At 34.2% G+C, this 12430-nt stretch overlaps 1 protein-coding gene across 1 annotated transcript; it reads left to right on the top strand.

Annotated features, from left to right (window-relative positions):
- LOC144852785 (uncharacterized) lies at window positions 1-12202 on the top strand. The gene is made up of 10 exons (XM_078710762.1): window positions 1-72; window positions 996-1104; window positions 1817-1899; window positions 2772-2913; window positions 3616-3681; window positions 4015-4779; window positions 4990-5234; window positions 6102-6245; window positions 7760-7906; window positions 10494-12202. The coding sequence occupies exons 2-10, from the start codon at window positions 1014-1016 to the stop codon at window positions 11418-11420; spliced, it is 2610 nt and encodes an 869-aa protein (XP_078566888.1). The 5' UTR covers window positions 1-72; window positions 996-1013; the 3' UTR covers window positions 11421-12202.
- Window positions 12203-12430: the final 228 nt, after the last annotated feature.

Raw genomic sequence — 12430 nt, 5'->3', positions numbered from 1 at the left:
GGGCCCTACGTAGGCTACCACATTTTTCTTATTTTTGAAAAATGTATAGAAACAGAGTTGATAATAATCATAGTAAGTTTTTATACATTAAATATATTTCATTTTCAAGGTAATGGAGAGTACAGTTAGCGTGTGAAACAAGTTATTTCGGGTAGCATATACATACTAAGTCAAAGTGTAGGCCTACCTGTCTGGGTGCAAATATCCTGTCTGTGGTGAAGAATCCTAAACACGGAAGTGCTTAAAAAAATTAGGCTACATTTTCAAAATGGTGGATGGGTAAATTCGTATTTTATTATTTTATTTCAACATTTGACATCACTTTAAATATTTGTTGTTTTTAAGGAATGTAAATAATTCCTATTCCTTCTAATATTTATTTATGCAAACTGGGGATTTTTAGGCTACTCAGAGAGATTTAATGTACATGTATTATCAGTTTGGGGTCCATGAGCTTTTTTATTATTTTGTATTGTTATGTATATTAGTTGAAGAACTTTTAATATTCTCTGTTATCTTTAGCGATATATTGAATTGTCCCCCAATAACAAAGATTAATCAAATCAGAATTTGAATAGGCCATTTTGTAGTTTTAACAAAGGTACAGTAAAAATCACTTCCATAGAAAAAAAAAATTTGTTTACTTATTTATATAATGACCTTGATTGTCAGCATACACTGTTTAGGGTAAATAAATAAGGTGAAATAAAATAAAATCAGTGGCGGATCCAAGATCTCAATGGCTGGCAACCAATGTGACTATCTTTTGCTTTAAATTACAGTTTATTTTATAAAATTTGTTGTCAAAGTGAATAACTATTATGTGAGATTAAAATGGCGTATTCAACAACAAAAAATGGGGTTTTTTTTCAGGGGGACAATAAATCTTTAGTATTTATAATGTTATCTTCTTCACTCATATTATATATACATAATGATGTTATATTTATTACTTTTACTTCACAAGCGTGATCATTTTTGTTTTAATTTTATAGATAAATAAGTAATAAAATATGAATTTGGAACTGAAGAGTTTAAGTGTTACTTCAGGCCAAGCTACTGGCGATGAAATTATTATTGCTACTGTAGATTTATTGGAGGAAGGTAAGGCCAAAAATAGAATAAGTAAACCTACAGTGAGACCAAGGTTTGAGGTAGGAAAGGGGGAATGGTGATTAGATTCATTGGAAAAAGGTAAGCAGGCCAAAAATAGAATAAGTAAACCTACAGTGAGACCAAGGTTTGAGGTAGGAAAGGGGAATGGTGATTAGATTCATTGGAAGAAGGTAAGCAGGCCAAAAATAGAATAAGTAAACCTACAGTGAGACCAAGGTTTGAGGTAGGAAAGGGGGAATGGTGATTAGATTCATTGGAAGGAGGTAAGCAGGCCAAAAATAGAATAAGTAAGCCTACAGTGAAACCAAGGTTTGAGGTAGGAAAGGGGGAATAGTGATTAAAAGGTCTTTCTGATCTCTCTCTCAAGTCTCTCTATGTAGGCCTACTTTATGCATTGAGAATAATAGATAGTCAATCATTCAACCAATAAAATATTCTTAACGTTCAACGAGTGGTGTAACGGCTATGAGCGCTCACTGGCTAAACCCAGGGCCCCAGAGCTTAAAAGACCCCAGAGCAGCATGAGCAGTCCCATGCAACTCCCCAGAGTTGGAGCACCTCTTAGGAGTTATAAACCAGGGGCCTTTGCCCACTGTGTTACGCCACTGCGTTCAACTCATTAACACTTACTATTTGTATACTACCTGTATAAAAATTTGCTCAATTTAATATTTGTGTACTATAACAATTTGCTCAACAGTTTCAGGTGACATTGAAGTTTGTTTTGTTGAGAGCAAGACTGGATGGCAAAAACTAGCCAAAATTGAACGAACTATTAGCAATGTAAGTACATATTCACGAAAGTAACTCTTTATTATTTACTGTATTATTACCTCCGCCAAGGAGGTTATATTTTCACCCCTGTATGTGTGTTTGTGTGTGTGTTTGTGTGTGTCTGTGAACAGCCTGGAGGCCACAGTTTTCCGAATCTGGCAAAATTTGGCCACAATGATCTATGCCCCAAAAGTTCGGAAAAGTTAGATTTTCAGGGGAAAAGGTCATAGGTCAAGGTCACAACTAACAAAAACCTATTTTACTGCCTAGAGACCACAGTTTTTATCCAATTCTCACCAAACTTAGCCACAATGATCAATGACTCATCATATAATTGTGGGTTAATTTTGAAGGGAAAAGAAATATAAAAATAATGAAAAAAAAAAAAACCTCAGTGAGACTTGAACCAGCGATCTCAACTGTGAGAGGCTGGATACATAACCATTACACCAAACTCTCATTCACAACTTTGTAGTGTGTAGTTTATATTTACACTTAGAACTAATAAAAAAATATATATATTTTCCGGGGACATTTTATGTAGAGGAATTTTACAGTAGGCGGAGGTTTGTACTCTCAGAGTACCCTCTAGTTATTAATATTATTATCAAATAAATTGTGAAAAAAAAAAAAAAACATTATTGTTGATGCAACCATCACTATCAGACATAACGACCTTCGGGTTGGTGTGGATGCTTAGTGGGTAGAGTTTGGAGTTGGGGTAAAGCACAAACAATGGCGCGTCCCTTCTAAATTCGCCTCTGGGGGAATCCAATTTGCGGTGGGTATTTTTGCTACATTACCTAAGTTCATCATTGTTTTTGTTAGATTTGAAACGATGTGTGCTTTTTGCATCATTTAATTTCTTTTATTTATTTCAGACAATTCATTTTTATTGTCCATCGTACTCCGATGCGAAAATTACCTCAAATGTCAAAGTTGGTGTACATCTTAAGAGGTCCTCAGATGGTATCCTCAGTAATATGCTACAGTTTACATATGTTCCATCATTAACTAATGAGAGTAAGTATTGGTACCTTGATGTTAATTTTAATGATGACTTCAAATAAATTAGGTCTATAATGAATACAGTACTGTAACTACAATGATTGTTGGTAATTGCACATACTGTAACAATAAAGGCAATAAAAACAATTATTAATAAGATATTTAGTAATAAACTTCATTTTTAATTTAAATATAATTATATGAACTGTAATCTTAAGATTGTACTATAGTAATTATTGTTGTCATATTATATTTTTATACTAAATTTTTATACTATATTTTTATATCTGTCTTTGTGATAAGTGAGCAATGCAATTTCCAGTTTATTTGGACAATACAAGTTATTTGTATCTGTTATAGCAGTGATGGAGCCAGGATTTTCATATAAAGTAGGAGTGGTAGTGGGGGCCTAGCACCTACAATAGCAAATGAAGTGCTGAATTTAATATAATGTGCTTTTCTATTTTATTTTTTAAATATTTAGGAGGAACCCGAACTTGGACCGGGTTGGATTCACCCCTCCTCCCTCTCACCACCCCCTCCCCCTCTCTCTCACCATCCCTTGAATTCCCCAATCAAAACTTGATTTATCCAAACCCCACATTATTAGGCAGTCGATGTCTTAGGTAAAAGGGGAATGGGGAAAATATTTTTGTTCATTAAAAGAAAACCAGTCCCATCCCAGATTATTACAGATCATATTTTAAATTATTTCAGATATTCCAGTTGAAGAACAAATGAAAATGTACGCCAGTCTTCAAAACACTTTCTTCAACAAATCTGGTAAAAAACCCCAAAATATTATATAAATGTTAATATTTATTCAAGTATATTTATTTCATCTTGAATCGAATGTCAAAGTCTAGGCCATGTGAAAGCGGCAGCAGCCTAACATGCATACAAAATTCAAGATGTCTTTTCAAATAGCTGGCTATGCAATAGAACCATTGATTAGAACTAATTAGATCTCCACACCAATGTATTTACAGGAATACGATTTTTCATTTTGAAAATATCATTTAGTAATAAGGAGTTTTGTTTAAATGTTTTGTATAAGTTTCAAATAAAAAATAAAAATTTTTGTGTGTTAATATGTTCATTTTTTTAATGTTTTAGTTGATTCTGAGAAGAAGATCATGAAGCACTGCCAATACAGTCCTCAAGACTCTGCAGATGAAGGACAAACTGGTTGCAGTAAACTTGAGTCTAGCGAATCCACAAATCTGCAAAAGAAAACACTTCAGAAGGCTGAATTTATAAAGATTCAACAAGAAACATTTTGTAAATCACAAGATAGTGGTTATGACAGCTTAGGTACTGTTAATAAAAGTTTTGAGAAGGAGATTGATTGTGATGAATCAAAAACGAGTATGACGATTCTTGAAAGTGACGTTGAAGCAGACTGTACCATCCAATGTCTATCTCCATGCCAACGTTTTTTGTATACTCAAGATTCAGTTTCTAGTGGATACTGCTCTGGAACTTCAGAAGAAGAATACAGAAAGTCCATCTGTCCACAGATTAAGGAAGACGAAGTTGATTCCATAAAGCAAAGCCCTGTGAAAAGCAAAGTGAATATTCCCAGTGTTAAGGTGGATTCGTCTGGCGCGTGTTTGAAGATTCCAAATACTGGTGTTCAGTTAATAATTCCTCCAATGGCTATACCAGAGGGAGAAGTTACTGACATCGGATTGGCTGTGGACTCTCTCGATAATTATAAAAAGCTTCCATATAAAGATTTGAATGAAGGTTGCATTGCACCTATAATAACATGCCTTCCAAATGGTTACAGATTTCAGAAACCTGTGTTAATTGTGTTTCCTCATTGTGGAAAACAGGAAGACTGCCCTCTTCAGCTTTATACAAGTAATTCTGAGCCTGGTACGTATATAGTATTTTAAAGTAAAAGAATTAAACTTTTCGATTCGCACATTCACTAAGTTGACACTATGACGTAATTTTTATGACTTGTAAGTCAACTGCCAAAGATGCTGTTTGCTCTGTGACTGAGTGGACACCATCAGTTCGACCATTTATGATTAGAACACAACCTAACATTTGATTGCTAATTAATATTAATTTTAATTCTAGATGAGGCAAAAGATTGGAAGCTGGTCAAACACAATCAAGAGGATTCATCTAAAATACTCTTTCTGAAGAATCAATATGGTTACCTATTTGTAAATCATTTTACTGACTTTGTTATTGAACTACCATCAGGAGAATATCAAGCTAAATATATGAGAATTGTTGTTTATGCAAATGAGCTTGATGACTGTCAGACTTTCCAAGAAATTCACATACACTGCCATGGTGACAGAGATGACCTTAAAAAGGTAAGCTTAGTAAAAGTATAATTATACAGTATCTACTTTCGTGTTTCAAGTAAATTGAAGCTCAGATACCCCTATTTTCTATTGCACATTTGTTTTGGCTCTCCAGTTGTTTTTAATATAGACTAGTTTCTCAAGATTTAGCTGTGATTATTATTTTAATAAGGTAAAGAAAATGTTATAGACTATTTATTATTGTTTATTGAGTTACAGGCCCTTGTTAATTTAAAGATGTATTGTCCCCAAAAACATTAAAAATGAAGATTAGTTAATAAATCAGATTTTGCATAGGCCAATTTGTAGGTTTAACCAAGTTAATAACTTCCATTGAAAAAAAATAGTAAAATGACAAAATAAACAGTTAAATTCAACAAAAAACCCATTGGCTTGCAGTCAATTTGACTATAATTTGCTTTAAATTACAGTTTTTTTCAGGTAAATCATTTTTTTTCAATCCAATTTTTGGTCAAATTGAATATTAACTATTATGTGTCATATTCAAAAAAAATTATTCAGGGGACAATATATCTTTAAGCATGTGGGGTACTTCGGGGTACCCTGCTACTGATCACAAATAATATTTATAGTTCACACTGGCAATTGTATACCTACTACTGAACGAACAGCTTTAGTCCTCTATACGAGAAAACTTGCTCTACCACCAGTACCATGGAGCATGTCAGTTGCGATCATGTGGTCTTATGGCTACAGATTTTACAGTGCTCCTGCCTCGACTGCTAGACTCACCTATTGCAACACATTAAACAATTCACATTCTCATGATTTTTTTTACTTGATATCAGATATCTAGTAAAATTTATCAATTTTAGTAGATATCAATTTTACTTACATGATTTGTGTGTCATACAGGCTATTGATGAGGAAGAGAAAAAAGAAGGCAGACGTCAGATGACTCATTTGTTAAGATTTGAGCTTTACAACTGTGATTCAAGTGTAACAGTTAATGTAAAATCTGGAAATGGTTGGATTATGCAGTCAGAAGAAGAGGAACAGGTATGTGTTGTAGTTTCTTTGATCAATAAAAATATAGATTAAAGCTCAGGTACAGGTATGAATTTTAAATATAATATCTGGTTAATTTTAGTTGTACATAAATCAAATATTTGTAATAGAAATCAAGAAAAAAATGAATTTCCCAATAAAGTGGTAAAATACAAAATTTGGCAAAATTCTGCTATAAAATCCAGGAAGACTTTTTTTCAGTAGTTAGGTAGTTTAGCCTAATGTAATAACATGTCTGGTGACTCCCTAGAAGGTGAAGAAAGATGGTGGATATACAGTGGATAATTTTTGCTATAGCATGAAAATAAAACTCTGAAGTTGAATAAAAATACTAGAAACGTAAAATTCAAGTTATATTACCTATATTCAGTCATATGATAACATTTTTTACAACACCGTTTATTATTAGTTATTTAAAAATGCCTCTCTTTTTACAACATTTGTGTACAAAAGAATAGAGATTTTACTGTGTAATTTGAAATATCCCCCACTGATAAGAATGTGCTTATTATCAACAAGCTCGTGCAGGGCCATAGGCAGGATCTGTCAAGGTGGGGTTCGGACACTGTAATTAGGACACTGCCCGATTTTGCTATGATTAGCTGAACGGAATAGTTGAGGTGAGTTACTATTTTCAAGCGCCTAAATTAAGATTAGTATAGTAACCCACTACTCTAATAGTAATCCCCCTTCTAATTGTAACCCACCCTACAAAACAATCAAAGAATAATAACCCATGGTTACAATTAGAAGATTTACGGTATACTTTATGCATGCTGACTGCCGTGATCTAAACAATATAGGTACGCGGTTGTCTGGCAGTGTCCTTTGTACGAATCGTTCATGCACCAGCTCACTGTATGAGTACGATACACGCGTCAATATCATGTTACATCCATACATGAAAATCGGCAATTCATTTGCAACTCTTGGAAATTTACAGACACGTATCGCTCGACGTATGCTTATACAGCGAAGAATGTATCTAGTTATTCACAAACGAGTTTACAAATTTTTCAATTTACGAATAACCTTTTGTACTGTGTGTATTTGGAGGATTTTCAGAGATGAGGGTGAGGTATTGGGCATGTCGGAGATGGGGGTTCGCAGTCGGTTAAGGGGGGTTGGCTGTAAAGGGGTGGTTCGACCGAACCATAAAAACTTGTGTCACACAAATAAAATCCCAAAAAATATGAAACTTAGGGGAAACTATAGATCGGTAATTATTGGAATGTATGATCAATAGAAATTTTTTGCCCGCACCTGGCCTTTAAGGTATAAAATATTTTCTACTGCGTCACTTATCAGGGTGATTAGCCTTATCCTGATCTAGGCCTAGCGCACCTACAGTATGTAGGAAAACATTTATTTTAGCATTCAAAAATAAGGAATTACCTTTGGATAAATTCCTTTTTCTTTTTTTATATTAAAGTATTTAAAAATAAATACCATTAATATACTATATAGAGTAATTGCTTTATCTCTGTTGTTACCATTATTTTCAGATTTTAAACAACCTGTGGAGGAAAGATATTGGTAGCTGCCAATATGCATTTGAAAATGTTGGTGATATCAATGAGTTCCATTGTCAAATATCAGTTCAACAATCTGGCTTTGATAAAGCAAAACTAGTAGTCACAAATAAAGTTAAAGTAAGTTGTATTTGCAAGATAAGTAACTTATTTCCTAGATGAACCTAACGCCCATATTCTTAAACAGACTTTAGTCCTAGTTCGAAGTTCGACTTGAAAAAGTCGTAGTTCGAGCTATTACTTCAAATTCGATTCATAAACGTAGTAATCGGAAGTTTGCAGTTCGACTTAATGAAGTCGAGCTTTTAGTCGAGTTGCACACGTCTGGGTAACAAAAGCTATAAATTGGCCAATGACAAGAGAGTATTTGAGGAGTAGACGAAATTTTGCACATTGATATCACTTTCCATTTTTTTACAAAACTTTTTACGCATCAGGACTATATACATGAAAAATAATTTTAATCATTAATTATTAGAACAAGATCAGTATTAATTTAACATTGAAGTACTTTTGATTAACAACAAACAAAATCTTCCAAAATATATTTAGGAACCATGGCGGTACGGTAACTTTCATATTTTCTAGGCCTCCAACAAAGTATGATCGCGACGAACCACATACTTCATAGCGTGACAAGAAAGCACTAGGCCCCCTATACATTCCATCGCGTGGTGAATTTCCGCATCTCCCATTGTCGCTATGGCGTGACGTAGTTCAAGTCGGACTTGCGCGAAGAAAATAATGTAATTTGTATACGGTTATAAATAAACATGATTTTCATTATTATAACAATACCAATGTATATTTAATTAAGCTAATAATAATATAAAAATAGATATTTCATTCTTCAATATCTGGCCAATATAACAACTCAATGACTGTTGCATTTTTTATAAACCTTGTTTAAATACCATTTAGTCGGCCATTTAGCCTGCCCCCTCGAGGACTAAAAAAATTGATCTGATTTAGTCGCCGATTTAGTTGAAGTTCGGTTTATGAATTAAAGACCCCTTCCCTGCAATTTTGGACGTTTTTTGGAAAATAATACATATATATCACTTTAAAAACATTAAACCATGTCATTTCTTGTCTTAAATGTACGTTTTATGGTAAATTATGATAAAAAGTGAGAAACAATGCACTACCTAAGTAGCTCGCGGCGATCGACCTCTCGTGGACGGTCTTAGGCCTAGCCTAGCTAGGCTTAGTTTTGTAGGCCTAGCTGGTAAACATCGGTAACGTACGAACATCGTACGCGAGCTATATACCTAGCCTGATGTTGTATAGTTGCTGCATTAATTGTCTTTCTATTTTTGCCAGACTCCGTTGATACAAATTGGGGAAAACCCGGTATTTTCGCTGAAAAGTTAGGAGTCTTCCATTTGTTTTGGCCTCACGATCGATCGAAAAGTGGGCGAATTACAGGTGAAAAACAAAAATATCAATCCGCGCGCAATGCATTTTGGGATTTATAGCGGGCCGCTATAATTATTAGAATCGACTTATTTTTCACATTTTTAACCGTTTAAAGACGAAAAAAGTTATCGCAATAGGACCATATAGTATTATTTTTACATTAAATATAGTTTGTGATCTTAAATTAGATCTAAAAAACGTAGGGAATGGGGCTTTAAAATGATGTCATTTTTAAGTTTTAGCTCGAACTACGACTAAAGTCCTGTTTAAGAATACGGGCGTAACACTCTAAATAATCTCTCAACTATATTGACTCAACTATTAAAAACCAATGACATTGATGATTCTCAAACCATGGGCTTCAGGCCCGTATGCAGCATTTCTAATGGGGGGGTGCGAGCGAAGCGAGCAACAATGGCTGGGGGCCAGGGGGCCGCCAAGGGCCCCCTTGTCAGGGCAAAATTTGCGCTATTTGACGTTCTAAAGACTGATTTAAGACTCTTTGTTGTGGCTTGGGCTAGTTGAACGATGGACACCAGAACTTAACGCTTTCATGATGTTTAAAGGCCAACTTAGACAGCGTCGATTTTCCAGCAGCTTTCCGCTTTCTAGCTTCCTGCTTCCTTCCCATGTTTAGGCGCCGTATTCGATAGTGTCTGTATTTACCGCCGGTTGTCTGGATTTCCAGCAAATTACCGCCGGTTGTCTGTATTTCCAGCATGCAAAAACACTTTACCGCGTACATGAAGCGCTAAGCTATTGCTTGTCGTCACATGATCGACTGCGCATGTTTCACATCGAGTTTGTAGTCAGTTCAGATTCCGTAATTTAATTACCGGTATTTTTTCATTTTATATTAACATATTTTTGTTTGTATACCATTGATAATGTAAATTTTGTATATATATAATGATTGTCTTTAGTTAAACAAGACAAGAAAAAATACCAACCGAGGAAATAGTGGACCTTTTGGGACTTGGGGGGGGGGGGTGCGTCTGCACCCAACGTACCCCCCCTGGATACGGGCCTGGGCTTCAAATCCATAACCTGAACTCAAACCATTAAGAACTGGCTTGTACAGCTCCTCCTATAAGATCCTAGTTTATTCCATGGTTAAGTCTGCCAATAGGTTTTGTCAATGATTTCAGCATTTCCTGTTTCAAAATTTGTAATTTCTATATTCAATTTGACAACTGGATAATAATTATTACTTGATCATAGACCTGTATTGATTTTATCATATCCATTTTTAGATTTTTCTATAATTTCTTTTGCAAATTTTGCATAGAACTTAGATCTACCAACAGCACCGCTGAGAGGCGTTAATGCTGATGACAACAGAACTGGAGAAAACCAATCACAAGTGCAAGCTAGCAGATGGAGTTCAGATATACAACAAAGTCAAACTCGAAGTACTGACAGTGGCCATGCAAGTGCATCTTTCCACAGTCAGATGTCGTCCACAGTTGTGTATAATGAAGGATTGTCACACTCCACTGGTCCCAACTCTCTCCACCCTCTTAACTATGCACTTTCAGGGCAAATGTCATATCCATATGGCCATCCATCAATTTTCCCACCCCAATCTCCTATATCAATTCCTGTAAAAGTTCCTTATCCACTCCGCATTAAATTATATGAAAAGCTAAATCCCCCGATGGCAGATGGAAACGATTGGAGAATGTTTGCCAGTGTAATCGATTGTGAAATTCTCGTTAGATTAGGTGAGACATATCCATCACCAACTGAATGTGTGTTACAAGCCTGGGAAGCAAAAGATGAACCTCTTGAAAAACTCATTGAACATTTAAAAGCATGTTCAAGAATTGATGCTGCTAATTTGGTTGAAGATCATATTAAAAACTTGAACCAGCTTGCTAATCCCATATACAACCGCAATGCCATATGTCCCACAGGTGATGTCTGTAACAGGAACAACCAGCTTCAGGACACAACACGTTCACACAAGTCTTCACCTCAAGATGTAACAGATGGCTCCATCCCTAATTTAGATGACTCCAATGGATCAGATTTAGTACTAAACATGTCAACATCTTCATCGACATCTAGTTTTTCTTCACCAGAGAAAGAGTTTAAAGAACCAAACTTTCCACACTCATCATCAGACGTGTTTGAAGATACCAATAAGAATATGCAAGATATTACAAAGAGTGTTGAAGATTTGACAATGGAGGATAAAGTAAATAAAAATTGAAAGAGTTTTTGGATGTACAAAGATATTGTATTAGGCCTGACTGTGTTTTGAATAGGTTTACAGATCATCTGATGCACCCTCAACAACTCAAGTGGGGGTAAGATAGGGCCACTCCAAACCACTTTAATAATATGGTTCAAGGTAATCATCGGCCATAGTTATTATGGCAGGTTTTGTAGACTACTACAGTACCAGTTACGTAAGGTACTGGCAATTTATGCCCAATATTTTCACAAAATGTATTCTATAGTCTTCTCCCAATATATTTTTGTACTTATTTTTTAAATATTTTATTGAAAATTAAATTTATGATCATTATACAATATAAAATTTTAAAAAATAAATAAAATTTAATAAAATGCACTGCATAGATTGTCAACAAAATTGAATATTTAAAAGTAAACGTGAAATTGTGTTCAATACATAGAGTAAGATTTACTAGGGATACTTTCTTTTATCTATAAAACCGTGCAATTAAAAATAAACTTAAAATTTCCACAATATACATTCTCTAAGCTAACTGTTTGTATAGAATACATAGAGTTAATGTAGACTACAGACATACAGTAGTGGTGCACTTTTTTTATGCAAGCACTTAAAAGTTTTACCGAAAAAATAATTTTGCCTGTAAAATTATAATCATTGAAATTATGCAAAATTGCCACAAAATGCATTCCTTATATTTCGTTAAACTTTTTTATACTGCATATTTTTAAAACAAAGTTAATTTATTTTAAATTCTATAGAATATATAGAGTTCATGTAGACATACAGTAAAGTGGTGCTCTTTTGTAATTACTTTTATATAAAAAAACTGTGAAACTATGATTAGAATTGTTACAAAATACATTCTATACATTTTTCTTTGTTAAACCATTTTATAGTTTATTTTAAAGTTTTTGTAGATTAAAGACACACAGTAAAAGCAGTGAGGCACTTTTGTACTTGCTTAACATTTTTATCTAAAATACTTATTATGTATGGTCATAGAAAATATGCCTAAATTTTTC

The sequence above is a fragment of the Antedon bifida genome, chromosome 9, assembly GCF_963402885.1.
Source record: "Antedon bifida chromosome 9, ecAntBifi1.1, whole genome shotgun sequence".
In the NCBI taxonomy this organism is placed as follows: domain Eukaryota; kingdom Metazoa; phylum Echinodermata; class Crinoidea; order Comatulida; family Antedonidae; genus Antedon; species Antedon bifida.
The sequence above is the reverse complement of the archived record's forward strand: the minus strand, read 5'-3'. Positions and strand labels throughout refer to the sequence as shown.

Coding starts and splice junctions, on each gene's coding strand:
- LOC144852785 (XM_078710762.1), top strand. CDS start 1,014: ATGAATTTGGAACTGAAGAGTTTAAGTGTTACTTCAGGCCAAGCTACT. Junction 3,682..4,014: donor CACTTTCTTCAACAAATCTG/GTAAAAAACCCC, acceptor TTAATGTTTTAG/TTGATTCTGAGAAGAAGATC. Junction 6,246..7,759: donor AGTCAGAAGAAGAGGAACAG/GTATGTGTTGTA, acceptor CATTATTTTCAG/ATTTTAAACAACCTGTGGAG.